General features: G+C 44.4%; 1 protein-coding gene across 1 annotated transcript in view; it reads right to left on the minus strand.

The window, feature by feature from the left end:
- The window catches only part of atp13a1 (ATPase 13A1), a 156,269-nt gene that overhangs the window by 61,245 nt on the left and 71,467 nt on the right, over positions 1–23,557 (minus strand). Inside the window, exons 13-19 of the mRNA XM_060854958.1 lie at positions 17,383–17,540; positions 15,238–15,413; positions 14,248–14,358; positions 7,090–7,215; positions 6,276–6,384; positions 4,125–4,324; positions 3,186–3,282 (exon numbers count right to left, since the gene is read on the minus strand). Coding sequence (XP_060710941.1) covers positions 3,186–3,282; positions 4,125–4,324; positions 6,276–6,384; positions 7,090–7,215; positions 14,248–14,358; positions 15,238–15,413; positions 17,383–17,540 — 977 coding nt within the window. The remainder of the gene's footprint in view (positions 1–3,185; positions 3,283–4,124; positions 4,325–6,275; positions 6,385–7,089; positions 7,216–14,247; positions 14,359–15,237; positions 15,414–17,382; positions 17,541–23,557) is intronic.

The raw sequence follows: 23,557 nt of genomic DNA on the forward strand, positions 1-23,557 counted from the left end.
CACACACACACCAGTCCCGACAGCCTTCACACACACACACACCACCAGTCCCGACAGCCTTCACACACACACACACCCAGTCCCGACAGCCTTCACACACACACACACCCAGTCCCGACAGCCTTCACACACACACACACCCAGTCCCGACAGCCTTCACACACACACACCCCAGTCCCGACAGCCTTCACACACCCACACCCCAGTCCCGACAGCCTTCACACACACACACCCCAGTCCCGACAGCCTTCACACACACACACCCCAGTCCCGACAGCCTTCACACACACACACACCCAGTCCCGACAGCCTTCACACACACACACCCCAGTCCCGACAGCCTTCACACACACACACACCCCAGTCCCGACAGCCTTCACACACACACACCCCTCCCGACACACACACACACCCCCAGTCCCGACAGCCTTCACACACACACACCCAGTCCCGACAGCCTTCACACACACACACCCCAGTCCCGACAGCCTTCACACACACACACCCCAGTCCCGACAGCCTTCACACACACACACACACACACACAGTCCCGACAGCCTTCACACACACACACCCCAGTCCCGACAGCCTTCCACACACACACACACACCACACACGTCCCGACAGCCTTCACACACACACACACACACACACACCAGTCCCGACAGCCTTCACACACACACACACACACACACCAGTCCCGACAGCCTTCACACACACACACACACCAGTCCCGACAGCCTTCACACACACACACACACACAGTCCCGACAGCCTTCACACACACACACACCAGTCCCGACAGCCTACACACACACACACACACACACACACACACACACACACACGTCCCGACAGCCTTCACACACACACACACACACACACACACACATCCCAGTCCCGACAGCCCTCACACACACACCCCCAGTCCCGACAGCCCACACACACACACCCACAGTCCCGACAGCCCACACACACACACCCACACCCCCAGTCCCGACAGCCCACACACACACACGCACACACACACACACACCACCCCAGTCCCGACTGCCCTCACTCTCACACACGGACACACACCACCCCAGTCCCGACTGCCCTCACTCTCACACACGGACACACACCACCCCAGTCCCGACAGCCCACACACACACACACACACACACACACACACCCACCCGACACACACACACCCCCAGTCCCGACAGCCTACACACACACCCCCCAGTCCCGACAGCCTTCACACACACCCCCCAGTCCCGACAGCCTTCACACACACCCCCCAGTCCCGACAGCCTTCACACACACACACACACACACACACACACCCACACACACCACACACACACACACCCCAGTCCCGACAGCCTTCACACACCCCACCCCAGTCCCGACAGCCTTCACACACCCCCCCCCCCAGTCCCGACAGCCTTCACACACCCCCCCCCCAGTCCCGACAGCCTTCACACACACCCCCCCCCCAGTCCCGACAGCCTTCACACACACACACCCCAGTCCCGACAGCCTTCACACACACACACCCCAGTCCCGACAGCCTTCACACACACACACCCCAGTCCCGACAGCCTTCACACACACACACCCCAGTCCCGACAGCCTTCACACACACACACCCCAGTCCCGACAGCCTTCACACACACACACCCCAGTCCCGACAGCCTTCACACACACACACCCCAGTCCCGACAGCCTTCACACACACACACCCCAGTCCCGACAGCCTTCACACACACACACCCCAGTCCCGACAGCCTTCACACACACACCCCAGTCCCGACAGCCTTCACACACACACACACACACACACCAGTCCCGACAGCCTTCACACACACACACACACCAGTCCCGACAGCCTTCACACACACACACACACACACACACACACCAGTCCCGACAGCCTTCACACACACACACACACCAGTCCCGACAGCCTTCACACACACACACACCAGTCCCGACAGCCTTCACACACACACACGTCCCGACAGCCTTCACACACACACACACACACACACACACACATCCCAGTCCCGACAGCCTTCACACACACACCCCCAGTCCCGACAGCCCACACACACACACCCCCAGTCCCGACAGCCCACACACACACACCCCCAGTCCCGACAGCCTTCACACACACACACACACACACACACACACACATCCCAGTCCCGACAGCCTTCACACACACACCCCCAGTCCCGACAGCCCACACACACACACCCCCAGTCCCGACAGCCCACACACACACACCCCCAGTCCCGACAGCCCACACACACACGCACACACCCCCAGTCCCGACAGCCCACACACACACACACACACACACACACACACACACCACCCCAGTCCCGACTGCCCTCACTCTCACACACGGACACACACCACCCCAGTCCCGACTGCCCTCACTCTCACACACGGACACACACCACCCCAGTCCCGACAGCCCACACACACACACACACACAACCCCAGTCCCGACAGCCTACACACACACACACACCCCAGTCCCGACAGCCTTCACACACACCCCCCAGTCCCGACAGCCTTCACACACACCCCCCAGTCCCGACAGCCTTCACACACACCCCCCAGTCCCGACAGCCTTCACACACACACACACACACACACACACACACCCCAGTCCCGACAGTGCTCACACACCCCCCCCGCCCTGACAGTGCTCTCACACGCTCCCCCCCACCCCCACCTCCGACAGCTTACACACAACCCCCCAGTCCCGACAGTGCTCCCACACGCCCCCCCCCAGTTCCAACATTGCCCCCCAGCCCCGACAGTCGTGCTCACACACGCACCCCCACCCCACCCCAGTCCCAATCGTGCTCACACACATGCCCGCTCCCAGTCCCGACAGTGCTCACACACGCCCCCCCCCCAACCCTCAGTCCCGACAGTGCTCACACAACCCCTCAGTCCCAACAGTGTTCGCATATACACCCCAATCCCGACAGAGTTCACACACACCACCCCCAGTTCCGACAGCTTACTCACCGCCTCCGCCTCACTCCCGACAGCGTTCACACGCAACCCAGTCCCGACAGCGTTCACACACGCACCCCCCAGTCCCACTGTTTGAATGTGACAGTGAAAACTCCCACCTTTCACATGCTCTACTCCTGTATTTTCACACTTTTAATGCTTACCAACATCAGCATGCTTTAAGGCTCCAACATCATTTGTCCCATCACCACACATCAATGTGGTGTAGCCTAAGCTCTTGAAACTGGTGATTACAAACTCCTGCAAACAGATGAAGGCTGCATTGAGTCACATCACACAACAAAGCAAATCTACACAGACCAGTGCAAAGGACAAGTATACCAGCAAAATGAAGCTTGGAAAAACATTTCCATATATCTGGCTGGATTTATTGCTGTCACATATACCGAGATGGTGAAGTGTTGCTTTTTTAGGCAAATCGGACTGTACAAAATGCGTTATTACAAAGAGAATTAATCAAAGTTACAACTGAAGTTAGGTCAATGGATGCTTTTGAAGTGCAATTGAATGCATAATAATATTAACAGAGTAGAAGATTAAAATAACTCAACGATGCAAGATGCCATATTGAACGACTTCAAATCACTGCCGATCATCCTAGATTTGTGACCATTATCCTGGGCAGGATGGCTGGCCTGGTCAGTCGTCAAAAAATGTCTGCTGCTCACCCCCCCAAACTGAATCCAGTTCATCCCATCAGCCCTTGGCCTCTCTGCCCACCAATACATTCAATTTTTAAAATGCTCATTGTTCTATTCTGACTGCTGCTTACATCTTGGTCCCCCAGACCAAAAACTCAGAGATCTTTAAGCTCCTGCTGTGAAGGCCCAGTATCCATCACCACCACATTAGCCTCAGTTGCTTAGGCCCTGAGTTTAATGATTTCATTCGTCCACTCCCAAACTTTGTTGCTGCTCTTCCTTTAGGATGTTCCTCAAAACCAACGATTTGGCTACTCAAATATCACCTTACATGGCACTGTCAAATTTTGTCTTCACCAAAACGTCAATGAAACCTCTAGGGGTTGACTTATTCTATTAAAGGCACTGTGAGAATTCAGTGTAACAAAAATAAAATCTAACCTTTTGTTTGGGTGCAACCCGAGCAAACACGTGCACATGGGGGATCAGCTTCATCAGGAAGGGCTGGTCCACCATATTTAAATAATTGAGCCCTTCCCCTGTCATACACAGGTCATACTGTTCAGTCAGCTCACTTATGGCAGAAGGAATCACAGGAAGGATAACTTTACCATCAATGGACACCCATAACCATGAAGCATCTGAAGAGATGAGCACACAATACCTCATTAGACTTTATAACATGAGACAGTTCTCCACACGTTCCTTTACAGGAATGGTGTTAACCCTTAAAACTTTTAATGCCACAATTAGTCTTCGAGGAGTTAATTAACTTCAAAAATCATACAACAGCACTAAAACAATTTGTGGGCGAAACAGTGGCACAGTGGTTAGCACTGCTGCCTCACAGCGCCAGAGACCCAGGTTCAATTCCCGCCTCAGGCGACTGACTGTGTGGAGTTTGCACGTTCTCCCCGTGTCTGTGTGGGTTTCCTCCGGTTGCTCCGGTTTCCTCCCACAGTCCAAAGATGTGCGGGTCAGGTGAATTGGCCATGCTAAATTGCCCGTAGTGTTAGGTTAGGGGTAAATGTAAGGGTATGAGTGGGTTGCGCTTCGGCGGGTCGGTGTGGAATTGTTGGGCCGAAGGGCCTGTTTCCACACTGTAAGTAATCTAATCTAATCTAATAACGTTACCTTCAACCTACAGCCCCAAGTAAAAGTACACACTGATCCATTTTAAAAGTTTCCATTTAGCTAAACATAAAACCACAGAACAAGTCTTAGTAAGTGTCTTATAAAGTAAACTTTGGCTACTTGGATCAGCTTGTAATATGAGGGGAGCGTACAGATAGGAGGCTGTTTCTACACTAAGATCAATACAGGTTTAGCGATTAAGCTTTTTAACATTTTTGGGTTCAGTTTTGTCAGAAATCTGGCTATTGGCATTGAACCTTTACAGTGTAGAAGCAGGCCATTAGGCCCATCGAGTTACATGACCCTCTGAAGATAACCCATTCAGATTCACACCCCTCCCTGGAACCCTACACTTCTCCCATGGCTAACCCACCTAAGCCTGCACATCCCTAGATAGTATGGGTGATTTGGTATGGCCAATCCACCTAACCTGCACAACTTTGGTCTGAAACAATAAAGAGGAGCACCAGAAGAAACCCATGCAGACACGGGGAGAACATGCAAACTCCACACAATCGCCCATGAGTACTTCATAATCTACCTTCTCTTGGGTAGATTCAAAACTTGGGAAGTGGTCGGTTGAGTCTCTGAGTAGATTGACACTGGGAGTGCAGAGCTGTTTGGAGGATTTGCCAGGATTAAAACTGGACATATCCCCAGGTGTGAATGAGTTGTATCCCAGGCTGCTGTGCGAAATGAAGGAGGAAAAAACAGGAGCCTCTGTTCCAAAACTTTTCATTTGTCTCTGGCCACAAGGAAGTTGCCAGAATACTGGAAGGTGGCAATGTGGTGGAATGTGGTGGAGATAGACCAGTGAATCTCACATCAGTGTGAGGGAAACGATTGGAGAAAGTTCTGAAGGAGAGAATTAATCCTCCATTGAAGAAGAAACGTTTGATCAGGAATAATAGCCAGCATGGCCTTCTCAGAGGGAGCTCATGCCTAGCAAATGCTATTGGACTTTCCAGGTAGGGGAGGTGTGTAAATGAGAGTAGTAGAGTTGATATAGTTTATATGGATTGCAGCAAAGACTTTGATTAGGTTAGGTGCCACGTGGGAGACTAATGAAAATAAAAGAGTGGAATTGAACCCAGATCCCTGGCTCTGCAAGGTAGCAGTGCTAACCACTGAGCCAGTGTGCCACTCAAATATTCCAGTTCTGACAATGAACTCATTGCTCTCCAACATTAACCCATACCGCTTCACCTGCTGACAGATAGTTATGTTTATCCTGGCTGAGATCAGTGTGCTACTGGGATATATAACAAGAATTCTGTTGGATTCAATGACTTCAGTAGAATAAAGGTGAAAGTTGAATAAGTGACCACGCTCTACTGCACCTGCTGTACGTTAATTCAATATGGATGCACACATTTGCTCGCCATGAGCAAAACTGGATAATTCTCTCTGCTCATTTTAAACATCAGGCACATCAGGCTGGTTAGGAAGGAGTTTTACCTTCAGTTTGTGGTGCTTGGAGGACAAGAGTGTGCTCCTTTTGAATGAAATGAAGCTCTCGGGCTACATGACAGGCTGTGAGGGGGTTATCACCGGTGATCATAACTACCTGCAGAGAGGTGGAGAAACAAGAGATCAGCAGGGAAAAAAAGGACATGGACAGAACAGGGCAAAGCACAGGCACAATGAACAGAAGATAAATAAGGGCGTGTTAGGGATAGAAAGAAAACAAAAATCTAAGGGAGAGGAGACCGAAGAGAGAATGAGTAAATGCGAGTGTTAGCAAGAGTTTTGAGTATGATTTATTATTGTCACCTGTATCAAGTTACACTGTGAAGTGTTATTTTGTATCCTATATAGACAGATCATATCTACAAAATGCAGCGGGTAGCAGAATAGAGTGCAGAAAACAGTGCTGCAGCCATACAGAAGGTGCAGATGGGGAGACCAGAATTAACATTTGAGAGGTCTGTTCACAAGTCTAATATCAGTGAGGAGGAAGCTATTTTTGAATGTTTGTACATGAATTCAAACTTTTATATCTTCTGCCCAATAGAAGAGGACAGAAGACAGCATAACTGGAGTGGGAGGGGTCTTGGATTACGTTGGTTGCTTTCCTTAGGCAGTGTCAAGTGTAGATGGAGTCAATGGCTGGTTTGCAACACGTACAGGGTGGTGTTCACGATTCAGTAGTATCTTGCAGTCTTGAGAAGAGCAGTTGCCATACCAGCTGTGATACACCCAGATAGAATGCTTTCTATGGTGCATCTACAAAAATTAGAGAGCATGAAGTCTAATTGGGAGGTTTAACTACCTGATGTGATGCATTCTGGATCTCTCTGATGACTGCTTTTGAATCAGCCTTGAGAGGACAAGAGACCACGATGAAGCCAGCAAATTTCAGGTCTGACTCCAACTGCTCACGGGTTATTGCTCGGACCTGGGAGGAGAAAGGGAACAACTTTGACAGTTCTGGTGGGTAAGGAGTCAAAATCCTTTTTGCAAAAGTACCAAGACTTCACACTCTGACAAGAGCAAGGCAATCACTAGAAAAGATCTGAACAACACAATCCACACAACCAAGAAATGTTACATCCTGTTAAACACAGAAGTCTCTGAATGCTCAACAATGGCACCAGTGACATCAAGTGCTTTTTATAAGTAACTTCTATGAAGTAAGTTAATAAAAATATTTATGCACCATTAGGAGTATCACACTAGATATAACTCAAATTATAAATACCATTTAAAAAAAAATTGTTCATGGGATGTGGGGACCAACAGCAAGGCCAGCATTTTTTGCTCATTCCTAATTGCTCTTGAAACAAACATCTGAGAGCTGTTAAGTGTCAACCATATTGCATGCTTTGTGTGACTCCAGATGCATGGCAGTCAGAGCTGGCTCCTCATTACTTGTGATACTCAAATGATGCAGATGAAAAGGCTGGAGGGATAAGTAAATTTGCTGGTGACACAAAGATTGGGTGATTGACAGGGAGGAAGGAGGTCTTAGATTACAGGACAATATAAATGGATTGGTAAGATGGGCAGATGGAAATTAACCTGATAAATGTAAGGTGAGGCACTGGGGATCAAGATAAAGGAGTAATAAATGAATGGCAAAATGCTCAGAAGAAATTAAGGATCTTGGGTTGCTTGTCTACAAATCCTTGAAGGTGGCAGGACAGGGTTAATAGGGACACTTGCCTTTATCAGTCATGGCATAGATCATCAGAACAGGGAGATCAAGGCAAACTCTACAGAACCTTGGTTAGGCCACAGTCAGAGTACTGAACTACAGGGAGGACATGAATGCAGCAGAGAGGGTGTCGAGGAGAGTCACCAGGATGTTCCTTGGGATAGAGCATTTCAGTTATGAAGAGGCTGGATAATACAGGTATTTCCTTTGGAGCAATGAAAGTTGAGAGTGGGGAGACTTGGTCATATCTCCCTTCCATCATCCTCCTCTAACCAAAAAACATGGTTTGGGCGCTGGATTAGTAACTAGGTTTTTTCATTCTTTATTTTTCTACAGTCTCTTTGGGAATTTAGAATAGTGGGAATGGAGGTTAGGGCAGTTGAACATTCCTCCTGCAGAATGTGGGAGGTGAGGGTCACCACTAGGGTCCCTGACTACATCTGCGGGAAGTGCACCCAACTTCAGCTCCTCGAAAATAGTGTTAGGGAACAGCAGCTGGAGCTGGATGAACTTTGGATCACTCAGGTAGAGGAGGGGTTATTCAGAGAAGTGACAGGGAGTACCTCGGGTACCAGAAAACAGCAGGTGGGTGACATTCAGGGAACAGAAAGGGAACCAGCAGACAGTGCAGGGATCCCTTTTGGCCGTTCCTCTCAATAACAGGTATACTCTGTTTTGAATACCATTGGTGGGGTGGGGTGAGGTGGGGGCTTACTGGGGTAAGCCATCGGCCACAGGTCTCTAGCACAAAGTCTGTCCTTGTTGCTCAGAAGGAAAGGGGGAAGAGCAGCAGAGCATTAGTCACTGGGAACTCCGTAGCTCAGGGGTCAGAGAGGAGCTTTTGTGGGATCAAGAGAGACTCACAGTTGGTGTGTTGCCTCCCAGGTGCCAGGGTTCATGATGTCTGGGATCATGTTTCCAGGATCCTTAAGGAGAAGCAGCCCCAAGTTGTGGTCCACATAGGCACCAACAACATAGGTAGGAAAAGGGATGGGGATTTAAGGCAGAAATTCAGGGAGTTTGGGTGGAAGCTCAGTGATAGAACAAACAGAGCGGTTATCTCTGATTTGTTGCCCATGCCATGTGCTAGCGAGGCGAGGAATAGGGAGAGAGAAGTTGAACACATAGCTACAAGGATGGCGCAGGAGGGTGGGTTTCGGATACCTGGATAAAAAGGGGGCCCTTCGGGGATAGGTGAGACCCCAACAAACAGAATGGTCTCCACCTGAACCAGAGGGTTACCAATATCCTGGGGGGATGGCTGGGTGGGTGAAATTTGTGAATGCTCTTCGGGAGGATTTAAACTAATTCAGCAGGGATCCTAAATTGCGGTTCCAGTCTCCAGGAGGTTGAGTGTACTAAGGTCAGAACGGAGGTATCAAGGTTGCAAGAGTTAACCAGCAAGCAGGAAGGTGGTTTCCAGTGTGTCTACTTCAACACCAGAAGCATCCAGAGTAAGGTGGGTGAACTTGCAGCATGGGTTGGTACCTGGGACTTTGATGTTGTGGCCATTTCAGAGACATGGCTAGAGCAGGGACAGGAATGGTTGTTGCAAGTCCTGGGATTTCTATGTTTCAGTAAGTACAGAGATAATGGTAAAAGAGGGGGATGTGTGGCCTTGTTATTCAAGGACTGTATTACAGTGACAGAAAGGACATTTGAGGATTCGTCTACAAAAGTAGTACAGGCTGAGGTTAGAAACCGAAAAGATCACCCGTTGGGAGTTTTCTATAGGCCTCCGGAAAGTTCCAGGGATGTAGAAGAAAGGATTGCAAAGATGATTCTGGATAGGAGCGTGAGTAACAGGATAGTTGTTATGGGGAACTTTAACTTTCCAAATATCGACTGGAAATACTATATTTGAGTACTTTAGATGTGTCAGTTTTTGTCCAGTATGCGCAAGAGGGTTTCCTGACAGTTTGTAGACAGGTCAACAAGGGGCGAGGCCACATTAGATTTGGTTCTGAGTAATGAACCCGACCAGGTGTTAGATTTGGAGGGAGGTGAGCACTTTGGTGATAGTGACCACAATTTGGTTATGTTTACTTCAGCAAGTGTTATTGCTGGGGGAATGGCAATTGTGATGCGATTGACACGATGTAGGAATGCATAGGGTGGTGAAGGAAACTGCAGGGGATGGGGATAATTGAAATGTGGAGCTTATTCAAAGAACAGCTACTCCATGTCCTTGATAAGTATGTACCTATCAGGCAGGGAGGAAGTGGTTGAGCAAGGGAGCCATGGTTTACTAAGGAAGTTGAACCTCTTGTGAAGAAGGTGGCTTATGTTAGGGTGAAACGTGAAGCCCTAGTTCGGGTGCTTGAGAGTTACAAGTTAGCCAGAAAAGACCTAAACAGAGCTAAGAGGAGCCAGGAGGGGACATGAGACGTCGTTGGCAGGTAGGAACAAGTAAAACCTTAAAGCTTTCTATAGATTTATCAGGAATAAAAGAATGACTAGATTAAGGTTAGGGCCAGTCAAGCATATTAGAGGGAAGTTGTGCATGGAGTCAAAGGAGATAGGAATAACGTTAAATGAATACTTTACACTGAATAATTCACACTGGAACAAGACCATATTGTCGAAGAGAATACTGAGGTACAGGCCACTAGACTAGACAGGATTGAGGTTCATAAGCTGGTGGCGTTCACAATTCTGGAAAGTATGAAAATAGGTAATTCCCCTGGGCCAGATGGGATTTATCTTGGGATTCTCTGGGAAGCCAGAGAGGACACTGCAGAGCCTTTCGCTTTGATCTTTATGTTGTCATTGTCTACAGGAATAGTGCCAGAAGACTGGAGGATAACAAATGGAGCCCCCGAGTTGAAGTAGAGGAGCAGAGACAACCCTGGTAATTATAGACCAGTGAGCCTTACTTCGGTTGTGGGCAAAGTGTTGGAAAAAATTATAAGAGATAGGATTTATAATCAACTTATTTCTCTCTAGATGATTAGGGATAGTCAACATGGTTTTGCGAAGGGTAGGTCATGCCTCACAAACCTTATTGAGCTCTTTGAGAAGGTGACCAAACAGGTGGATGAGGGTAAAAAGTGACTGATGTGGTGTATATGGATTTCAGTAAGGCATTTGATAAGGTTCCCCATGGTAGGATATTGCACAAAATTCTTGACATGGGATCAAAGAGTGATTTAGAGGTTTGGATCAGAAATTGGCAAGCTGAAAGAAGACAGAGGGTGGTGGTTGATGGAAAATGTTCATCCTGGAGTTCAGTTATTTGTGGTGTACTGCAAGGATCTGTTTTGGGGCCACTGCTGTTTGCCATTTTTATAAATGACCTAGATGAGGGCCTATAAGGATGCGGATGACACTAAGGTCAGTGACGTTGTGGATAGTGATGAAGGATGTTGCAGGTTACAGATGGACATAGATTAGCTGCAGAGCTGGGCTGAGGGGTGGCAAATGGAGTTTAATGCAGAAAAGCGTGGGGTGATTCACTTTGGAAGGAGCAACAAGAATAAAGAGTACTGGGCTAATCGTAAGATTCTTGGTAGCGTAGATGAGCAATAGGATCTTGGTGTCCATGGACATAGATCCCTGAAAAGCTGCCACCCAAGTTGATATTGTTAAGAAGGCATACAGTGTGTTAGCTTCTATTGGTAGAGGGATCGAGTTTCAGAGCCACAAGGTCACGTTGCAGTTTTACAAAACTCTGGCTCAGCCGCATTTGGAGTATTGCGTACAGTACTTGTCACCGCATCATAGGAAGGATGTGGAAGTTTTGGAAAGGGTGCAGAGGAGATTTACTAGGATGTTGCCTGGTATGGAGGGAAGGTCATATGAGGAAAGACTGAGGGACTTGAGGATGTTTTTGTTAGAGAGGAGGTTGAGAGGTAACTTGATTGAGACATAGAAGATAACCAAAGCATTAGATAAAGTGGACAGCGAGAGCCTTTTTCCTCTGGTGATGGCTGGGATGAGAGGAGATACAGGACAGATGTCAGGTAGTTTCTTTACTCAGTAGTAGGGACATGGAACACACTGCATGCAACAGTAGTAGATTCGCCAACTATAAGAGCATTTAAATGACCACTGTCTAAACATTTGAATGAAAGCGGAATAGCTAGGAAAGATAGGCTTCAGACTGGATCTATAGGGCGGTGCAACAGAGGCACGAAGGGCCTGTACTGCACTGTTACGTTCTATGTTATGGAGGTGAATAGAATGTATCCGTTAGCTGAAGGATTAATTAAAAGGGATGCATAAATTTAAAGTGAAAGGGCAGAAGATTTAGAAGGGATTGGAGGAAAAGACTTTTCTTCCCAGAAGATGGGTGGTGGTCTAGAACACACTGTCTGGGAGGGTAGTTGAGACAGTTCTCATAGCCTTTATGAAGTACTTGGCTGAGCTCTTGAATTGTCATTAAATTCAAGGTAATGGGCCCAGTGATAAGTTGGGGGGAGAGAGGAGAAGAAAGCGTGCCTAGTGTGGTTATTTTTGCAGTATAGACGTTATGGGTCAAAAGTGTGTCTTCTGTATGTATGATTCTATACAGGACAGGCTGGATGAGGATGACAGATTTCTCTCCAGAAGGGACATCACTAAACCAGATAGGTTACTACACCATTCAATAGTAGTTACATAGTTATCATTTCTGCAACTAGCTTTCTAAGACAAATTGATTAGTGGATTTAAATAATATTAGTGACCATGGCGTTATTTGAATCCATGTCGTAAACCATTAATTTGGGCCTTTGGATTACTAATCCAAATGCTCCACGATGCCTCCATCTCTCCTAAAAACTCCTGCTCTCCTGTTTTACTAAGATGACCCCAGGGTCATTGTCTCTCATTTGGAGAATATTGTAATTTCTACACCATTTTTGACAAGTAATGATGTCCCATTTTAATCAAGTGACCAACTGATCTCCTGCAACATTGCACAATGAACAGAATCCTATCCCTCACCACCAATGGAGTTCCCTCCCCAATGATACTGTGGCAAGACCTACACCCTCAGGGCTGCAGCAGATCAAGAAAGATCACTGCCACTTTCTCCAGGATGACAAGGGATTGAAGATCACTCGAGGGATTGAAAATCATTGAAAGCAATGTCCACATCTCATGAACAGAAAAAAACTGTTGAAGTTAGACCATGCTTGATTAATGTAATAGATTTTATGAAGAATCTCTCTGGACGTATTCAAAGTCATACAGCACAGATACGGACCCTTCAGTCCAATTCATCCATCAAGAAAGTATTTGACAAAGTACTACCATAAACTAGGATCTAATGGAACAGGGGGATTTGTGTCAACTTGGAACCAAAACTGGTTGAAGGATGGAAAAGAGCAAGTCATGGTAAACTTAGACTAGAGAATGGTTGACAATGGTGTTCCTCAAGGGTCAGTGTTTGGAAAACTTTTTTTTTGAGTGAGGATTATACCAATTGACTGAAACAGGACATAGATAGTCTAGCAGTACAGGCAGACAAGTGGATTTTGATACAGAAAGTTAAGAGGCGCTACATTTTGGTCCAACTATTAGGTAGAGACAATAGATTCTACATTTAGTCTATGAAGGGTTACATAAAAAGGGGCCTTGGGCAAGATGTGTCGAGATTTATGAAGGTGACAACATATTGAGGAGAGTAGTTAGAAAAACATATGAACTTCTGGGCTTCATACACTGAAACATTGCACAGAAAAACATCAAGTAATGCTGAAGCTTTTGAAAATTCTGGCGAAGCAACAACTGGAATGTTACATCCACCACAGATCATGACAGTTTAGAAGGATATGAGGCTTTTTGAGGTAGTGCAGAGCAGTTTAACCAGAATGACTCCAGAGATGAAGGAATTCAGCTATAAAAGTTTGTTTGAAACTGGGGTTATTGTCCTTTGCAAGACAACAGGTTAAAATAAAGTACACAAAGAAAAGCTATTCCCATTAGCTGACAGTGCAGGAAGACAGTTGGACAAGGCGGTACAGAGAAAAACTTTTTTTTGAAAGTAATGATGATGACACTGTCTATTATTCCAATCTCTTAGGAGTCAATAACTGTCAAAAACAAGCATTTAAGAAAAATAAACTTGCCGGGAATATCACAATGGGAGAGACTTGACTGCTCTAGAGATCTTGTTCTGCTCTACTGAAGTTACTCTACTGTAATACTGCGACCTACAGTTCTAGTGTACAGTCCAGAATGGCTACCTGTACAGAGGGAGGTTCACCTTACTGGTGTAAAAGTCAAGATTAAACCACTCCCCCGCGCTTCTCCCCCCCCACCCCACACCTCCTACAAGCATATTTTTACCTGTTGATGAGTAAGGTATCCCATCTCCTTATATCCCAAGGCTAATACTCGTGCTCCCTCTCGTGACATGGCAGTGTGGACATCATCATAGTGACTGGGACGTTCGGAGAACTAGAAAACAATCCCACAAATTAAACAACAAACAAAACCAAACTAATGATGGAATCAGTTACAAGATGTCAGAGGTTTGTGGGTCTCATATGATGCAACACTGATCGTGACCAAAGGGCAAAGATTGACAATGAGTGGAGGACACATCTTTCCTCACAGGGAAGGACAGAAATAAAAATAGAAATAACAAGAGAAGAGAACCATCATGAATTGTTCTTTCTGGATAGAATTGCAGAACAGCACTGGTTTTTACCCATATTTGAGACCCACAAGTCACTGAATCCAGTCAGATAGCACACTGCAGATCACAACAATTTTCTGCTTATAGCAACTGCTGCAGTGGGGTGAGTGAAGCTGATGGGAAATAATCAAGGCTTTGCTATTTTTCTTATTTTCTTTATTCTTTCGTGGGAGGTGGACATAACTAGTTGAGCTCGCATTTCTGCGTCTGTTACAAATGGCTTGTTTGTTTATTTCACGGGGCACCACATCGCTGTGGGTCTGGAGTTGTAGAAAGGCTAGATCTGGTAAGGACAGCAGATTTCTTTCCCTAAAAGGACATTACCAAACCTGATGGGTTTTTACAATAATCAATAGTAGTCGTCATGGTCACCATGACAGACGAACTGTACATTCCAGATTTATTAATTAAATTTAAATTCACTTGTTGCTGTGGCAGGATTTGAACCCATGTCCCCAGAACATTAGCCCGAGCCTCTCTATTGGCAGTACAATGACATTACTGTTATGCCACCCTCTGAGATATTATGAAATAAAAGGACATTTCTGTGTATACATTTACCATTTAACCCTCGCCCCTAGTTCCTGACGCATTCCTTCATATTCAGATTATGCTCCATGCCTGAACAGACTCCTTACCATGCTACGTAGTGTCTCAGGAGCTCCCTTCACAGCACTGATGTACTGGAGATCTGTAGAACCCAGCATTTCATAAGAGCCGAGGACTGACATACGCTTCAGTGCACTAGCAAAATGAAAGCGCTGGTGTATCTTCAGACCTTGCGTCTTGATACTTTTGGGGAAAACCTTCTCATCTGAGGAAAGAAGATCAATAGTGAGGGAAAGAACTCATGTTTAACTGAATACTAACTTTCCTACACAACAGCCAAAGAGAAAACACCAATATTTAAAACTGGCTTATCAAAACAACACAAATATTTTTATATTGCTATACATTTGAAGCATAACTGGGTTGTTCAGAATATTAGTAAAACTGTAAACAAAGAAATTACCTTAGAAAGTATATGGGGCCTTCAAATATCAAGATTTTGGCATAATTGCTTAAATAACCTTTGAGGATATGTGACACCTTGCCTCATGCCTAGATTTCCAACAGCCTGATACAGATCTCACTCTAAGGTTAACATCCAATTCCAGAGATTCAAACAGGAAGTGAAGTTAGATCTGGGTAATTGCCCAAAGAGTAACTAGCCCAAGGTCACGAACAGGCAAAGTGCTTGATGGAATCATTACAGGTGCACTATATGATCATTTGGGTCAAAGCAGCCTCACATAGAGGCCCAGCATGGCTTTGAGAAACTGACTGAAGTAGTCACTAAATTCAAGCATGGTAATAACCTCGCATACATTGCCACTTAGACACTCAGACAGTTTTTGATATAGTGCCATGCCAAGGGTTAGTCCAGTACAGCAATTAGACAATTGGTTGAAAATCTGTAGGCAGAAAGTGTTTCAAAGGACTTAGACCTGCTCAGATACCAGTTAACAAAGATGATTGGTGTTAGAACTTCCAATATTTCCCACACTCAATGATCTAGATGTAGATGTTAGGGCAATAATTCATGTGTTTGCAAATGATAAGACATAGTTAGGGTTTAGCGCACTATTATCTGTGCAATCAGTGTGCGCTGGGGCATTAGGTTTGTGTTTGGCTAATGATATTGAACTTAGAAAAGTGCAGTGTTACATTTGTGGATTGAGCAAACGCAAAGCATAAAAATAAGGGAAAGAGTTGAAGCCAATGGTGAAATGAGGAGATCTAGGTGTTTCTATGCATCAGTCTGTAAAGGTTCATGACAATGCATTGAAACTAGAATTAAAACGAGTAAAGTTCTGGGACAGCTCACTATAAAACAATGCATACCATTTATTTTCTTGTAAAGACCTCGGTTCGGTCTCAGACTACTGGGTCCAGTTTTGATGTCCTCACATGGTGGTGATACTGAGGTTCTGGAAAGGGTGCAGAGGAGGGCCACAAGATTAATTCCCAATCTCAAGCACTTCAGTTACCCAGATTAGCTTAATTAGCTAATTAATTAATTAGGGTGATATGGTCGAGGGTTATAAAAATATAAAAGGGATTAAACTGTGCTCACGGATCTATTCTATAAATTCAATGTACCCCTTCACGGGAGAGTTGAACCGGTTTCTTATTGAATGAAGATCAGCTTGCATTACAAGTAGGCATCTGTAATGTAACTCAATGTGATCTGTAGCAATTTGATCATCTAAAAGGTGCTATCAAGTGCATGTATCCTTTCATTTTATTTCTCATGAGATCTTAGATGTTCCCATGTAGACTGGGGAGAGCATGTATTGGAAGAGGCAATGTCAGTGGTGCAATTCTAAAGAGAAAAGCGAATTCAAGGGAAAAGCAAGAATTGAAAACAATAGTGTGCAAGAGTGCAGCTTTTAAAGCAAGTTTCAGGGGAAGACTGTATGCACTATCTTCTACAGTAACCACTGATTTTTTGCATTCTTTCCTCACTAGGAGCAGGACTTAACTTAGATATCAAAAGGTTTGATTCATCAATTTATATTGCATGATAGCAATGCCATTAAAAACAGCATTAACTAATATTCTTCAATTTCAGATACCAGAGCATCATCAACAAAACCATTCAAACATCCAGCACGTGAATTACTTTTAGAAAGTACACACTTTGAATACTTGTTATGTGCTGGCAGTTGCTGAGAGTTAATGTAGAATGGGCCTATCTTCACAGCACTATATTAATAGAATACAAAAACACCCTTTTTCACCTTTAGTGAGGGTCCAGTCAACTGCGGTTAGCATCGCCTTCTCAAGGGGATCACCAACCAATGTTCCATCATCCATCTGTACCAGCGAATGACATGTCGCCACCACCCGATGTGTGTGCAAGGGAATCTCTGACACTGGGATCAACTCCTTCCCATCCCTGCAACATGAGAAAATCTTATGGAAGATTCTCATCATAACAAATAGTTTGGCTAGAGAATTTCCAAACTAGGATTTTAACACCCTATTCTGCACAATAATTTTAAATCTCAAAACCAAATGACCAATAGGAGTTAGAGTTACTTAAATAAAGGTTTAAGTCACTAGCGAGCCAGGGGCATCAAGCGTGTTCCCAAACTAGAACTCCTGACCCCAAAAACTCACTCCTCTGCTCAGTCATTTTTTTTTATTAATTCATTGCTTTGTTCTTTTTGAATTTTGAGAGTGGAGCAGCTTGTATTGAGTAAATGCTGCTTTGCTGGTAAACAATTCCTATACTTAGATATAGTCAGAACTTTACAGTAGAGTGAGAGAGATGCTAGAGCACCTGCGGCATGCTTGTGATGCATTCTGGTCTTGCTCAGAATCGCATTAAAGTAACTATAAAGGCTGCAATAAATACTGATGCATTGTAATAACTGCATTTCCCCTTGTGCACCATAACCCACAAGTACAAGTTTCAGTGAAAGAAAAATAATTGTTTTAATTTAGTGTTTTCCATTGTTACAAAGTGTTTTATAGGTAATAAAGTAACCACTATTGAAGTTTATGAAACACTGTAGCAAACTCGTGCACAGCAAACTTTAATAAACAGCAACGTGCTAATGACTGTTCTTGGAGATTTGATTCAAGGTTAAACACTGGGGGAAAACACCCCGACTCTTCAAAAGCTGTGTTCATTTGTACCACAACACTAGGGGGAGCACTTCCCTCTCATACACCTTAAAATCAAACTAAATGTATAAAAGTGAATTACAACTGCAAGTGCAGTTCTGGTTTCTGTCAATGAATTATCTAACTGTTTTAGCACGTTTGAATCTTAGAATTGTCTTTATTTATTGTGGAAAATTTTGTGAAAGTTTGCAAATCTCTTAAATAAAACAATACACTTTTTCAAATTGTTGTTCTAACGGTGCATGCAAAATGCCTGGTAGTGACTGGTATATATTTTATCCCAACAACCAGTTACAAATTTACAACAAATTTTAAATGTTAAATCTTCATTGATGTGGATCTTGAAGCAACGAACAAATCCCATTACCTGGCAATCAAGCCAGCTGCTCCAAAGGCACTGTACTGGAGGTTCACTTCTTAACAACACTATGGTCCTTTGCGAGGGCGTGAAGAGATCCAAGGAGGGTGAAAATCCTCCAACGATGCGGAGGATTAAATACTGTAAACAGTCTCCTTAATTAAGGATTCCTCCATGAACTGAAAAGGGCATCAGGAACCATTGCGTATGACCGAGCAACTACACTACAACTATGTTCACCTGCTTGACCATTCCTGACACAGTTCTCGTTTGCAAAAGATAATGTTGCTTGAAGTACACCTGGTGAGGTTATAGTCCAGTTAGCCTGAGGAAAGAAAAGGGGCCCCGAAAGCTTGTAGTTCCAAATAAATCTGATGGACAATAACCTGGCATTGTGTGATTTTTGACATTGTCCACCCCAGTCAACACCAGTTCCTCCAGATATTGTTCAAAGTAGTGCAATACGATCTTCAGCGTTCACCCAGACAGGCAGATAAGGTCTTGTCTGGCATCTGACAGTGCAGAACTGCACTTGAGTGTCAGCTTTGATTTTTGTGCTCAAACTCTAGCTTCCAAATAAGAGCTTCCAAATAAACCTGTTGGACTATAACCTGGTGTGAGATTTTTAAACTTTGTCTACACCGATTCCTCCACTTCAGTGATACTTGAAAACAGAGAACATAAGTCTATAGAACACAGGAAACTCATTTGGCCATTTTGTCCACCAACTCCATTCCAGCATCAAATCATGGCTGTTGTTTCTCAAATCCATTCTTCTGGCTTCTCCCAGTGACCCTGATCCTGTTACTCATCAAGAACCGATCCATCTCGGACATAAAAGCCAACAATGACTTGACCTTCACAGCCCTCTGTGGTAGTGAGCTCCACAAATTCACCCTCCTCTGGCTGAAGAAATTCAGCATGTCCATTCAAAGAGCTGCCCCTTTACTCAGAGACCATGCCTTCAGATCCTAGTCTCTCCTATTAATGGAAACATTTTCTCCATGTCCACTTTTTCCAGGCGTCTCGTATTCTACAAGTTTTTTTTTGTAGATATTTTTATTGAAATTTAACATTTTTGCAAATTTACAAAAATAAACAAAACTCTCAAATACAAACATTGATGTACAATTAAATCATATATACAATAGTCATCATAATTTAACAAAGAAAAGAGAAAGAAAGAAAACAAAGAAAAAAAAAGAAACGAAAAAAGAAAGAAAAAAAAACTCAACTTTCTACTAATCTAACCTATAACTAACCAGAGTGGATACCTAAGTCTCTTACATGCTCGGAATGTATAAACATCAAATATAATAAAACCCGTATTCGCGCAGGATTCCTCTCCCAAGGGGCCCCGGAGCAGCCCGGTCTGAAATCTTCACTAAATAAAAGCCCTTGTTAGGATAGCTGAAATATCTGCATTTATATAATTCAAACAGGGCTGCCATATTTTATAAAATAATTCAGTCTTTCGGTGCACCATATTTGTGAGGAAGTCAAGGGGATATATTCCATAATTAATCTGTGCCAATTTGAAAGTCCAGGGGGGCCCTCAGCCACCCAGTTCACCAAAATATTTTTCCTTGCACAGAAAGAGAGAATAGAAAATACTCTCTTCCCATGCATATCCAGAGATGAGAGGTTCGAAAAGCCCAAAAGGAGAGATACAGGGTCCACCCTAATTTCCGTTCCTAAAATTTCTGTCAGGGTATTTGCCACTTTAGTCCAGTATCTGCGGATTTTCTGACAAGTCCACAGACAACGTACAAGAGTACCCACCTCTATTTTGCATTTAGGACACATTGGAGATGCTCCTGCCTTAAATTTTGCCAGTCGAGCCGGAGCTATATGGGCCCTATGAAGTATCTTTAGTTGGACAGCCTGAGTTCTGTTACAGATAGCAATTCTTCTAGCATTTTCCCAAATGTCATTCCACATATCCTCAGAGATTTCTAGCCCCAAGTTCTGCTCCCATGTTTTAATCAGGTCATCCATGTCTCCTGAGACTCCATCATGTAGCAAATGGTATATAGTACTAACGGAGGATGCCCCCGCTGGTCGTAAGACATTACGTTCTCTGTCTGATTTATAAAGACTATCTATTAATGTAGTCTTCCTCTGTATATAATCTCGAATTTGGAAGTATCGAAAGAGATCCCCATTAGGTATTCCGAATTTCAGACGCAGCTGCTCAAAGGACATCAGGATCCCATCTTTAAATAGGTCCCCTAAGCATGAGATGCCCCTGGATCTCCAGAGTTTAAAGGTGGCATCTGTAATCCCCGGTTGGAATCCCCATGCGCCTACTATTGGTGCATGGGGGGATGTTTTATGTGAGTTACCCTCATTTTGCCGCATTATATTCCAGGCCTTAATTGTGTTTAATATTATGGGATTTTTACAGTGGTCTGTAATGATTTTCCTCTTATCTGAAAATAAAAGGTTAATAAGTGGGTATTTTACTTGGGAGGCTTCGATATCCAGCCAAATTGATTGTGGATCAGATGAAACCCAATCAGCTATGTAACTTAGTAGGGAGCTTAACTGATATTTCCTAAAGTCTGGGAAGTCCTGTGGAAGCTGTAGCTTCTTCAGCTTAATAAGGGGCCGTCTATGGTTCCAAATAAAGGAGCCCAACCAGCCATATAATTTACGTAGGGCTAGCCTTGGCAGCATCAGCAGGAGCATTCTCATAGGATATAAGAGACGGGGCAGAACATTCATTTTAATTAATGCTATTCTCCCTAGCCAGGAATTCGAAGGTCTCTCCATCGCTGGAGGTCCTGCCTTATCCTTTCCATTAATTGTACAAAATTAGCCCTATACAGCTGATCAAATACTGGCGTGATAAAAATACCTAAATATAAGAAGCCCTCCAGGGACCAACGGAAGGGAAAAGGGGATCCGTCCATTAAGTGGGGTATCATAGCCAGACCACCCATTGGCATGGCTTCCGATTTCGAAAAATTAATTTTATAGCCTGAGAATGCACTAAATGTATTAATAACTTGAATTAGACGAGGCACTGACATTAAAGGATTACTGAGGAATAAGAGAACGTCATCTGCATAGAGGGTAATTTTGTGTTTACCTGTACCAATCCTCGGGGCCGTTATATTAGGATCAGTCCGGATGGCTTCTGCTAATGGTTCGATTATCAGTGTAAACAACAATGGTGAGAGAGGACATCCTTGACGGCAGCCCCTACCCACACTGAAGCCATCCGATCTTAACCCATTAGTAATAACAGCTGCTTTGGGGTCATTATACAATGTTGAAACCCATTTGGTAAACACCTGTCCAACGCCAAACCTTTCCAATGTGTAAAATAAATATGACCATTCAACCCTATCAAATGCCTTTTCCGCATCCAATGAAATTACTACTCCTGGTATCTTTCCCTGATGACAGACTTGGATCATATTCAAGACCCTTCTGATATTATTGGATGATCTGCGGCCCTTAATAAATCCCGTCTGGTCCTCCTTTATAATATATGGCAGTACCCTTTCTAGTCTTAGTGCTAACATTTTTGAGAGAATTTTAAAGTCTACATTTAGTAAGGATATTGGTCTGTGAGATGCACAATCTTCTGGGTCTTTTCCTTTTTTGAGGATAAGAGAAATATTTGCTTCTTTCAGCGTGGGCGGGAGACAGGCCTGACTATGCGCAAAATTATACATATCCATAAGTGGGTCGACCAATATTCCTGTAAATTCTTTATAGAATTCAGCTTGAAAACCATCCGGGCCCGGTGCTTTTCCGCTCTGAAGTTGCCTAATTGCCTCACGTATTTCTTGGACTGTTAAAGGGGTATTTAGGGCCGACACCTGTTCTGGAGTCAGGCCCGGGAAGGTCAAATTTTTAAAAAATGACTGCATCCTCCTAATCCTATCTTCACAATCCTGCGATCTATATAGTTCAGAATAAAATTCTTTAAAGGTCGCATTGATCTTTTTATGATCATGAGTCAGGGTACCTGTACTTTCCTTGATGGTCGGAATAGTTTGAGGGGCTTTCTTTTTCTTTGCAAGAAATGCTAAGTATCTACCCGGTTTGTCGCCATATTCATATAATCTTTGTTTCGCAAATAATATTTCCCTTTTAGCCGTTTGAGTAAGCGCGGTGTTTAAAGCTGTCCTAAGAGCTGTAATCCTCTGCAATTTTGTGATAGAAGGTCTATCAGCGTATGCTGTTTTGGCTGCTTTTAGGCGAGCTTCGAGCAGATGCTGTTGCTCTCCCTTCATTTTCCTCTGGGTCGCTGAATAGGAGATGATCAAACCTCGTGCATAAGCTTTGACGGTCTCCCACATCATTGACGGATTGCTAGCCGTACCAGTATTAATTTCTAAAAAAGTTTTAAGTTCTTGGGAGAAGTACTTTAAAAATTTGCTATCTTTTATCAGGAAGGGGTCCATACGCCAATGCCGAGCAGATGTCCCATTGGTCTTTACCTTAGTTTCCATGTATACAGCGGCATGGTCAGAGATTGCTATAGTACCTATTTTACAGGTTGCTATAGAGTTTAGAAAAATCGATGGGGCAAAAAACATATCAATTCTTGTGTGACATTTATGTGGATTAGAGTAGAAAGAAAAATCTCTACCCTGTGGATGGAGACATCTCCATACATCTACCAATCCTAATTCTTTATTCAGGTCCGCCAGTTGTCTAGATCTGGGAGATACTCCAGCGGCACTCTTGGGAATCCTGTCTATTTCCGGATCCATAATACAATTAAAGTCTCCCCCTATAATTGTATGACAGGCACCAAAAGCCATCAGTTTTGAAAAAGCTTCCGTTATGAATTTAAAGGGGTTTGCCGGGGGACAGTATACATTTAAGATCCCATATTCCTCTCCATTTATGAGGGCTTTAATCAAAATATATCGTCCAGATTCGTCTTTTATCTGATTTAGAAT

This window comes from Hemiscyllium ocellatum, chromosome 45 (assembly GCF_020745735.1).
Source record: "Hemiscyllium ocellatum isolate sHemOce1 chromosome 45, sHemOce1.pat.X.cur, whole genome shotgun sequence".
NCBI classification, from domain to species: Eukaryota; Metazoa; Chordata; class Chondrichthyes; order Orectolobiformes; family Hemiscylliidae; genus Hemiscyllium; species Hemiscyllium ocellatum.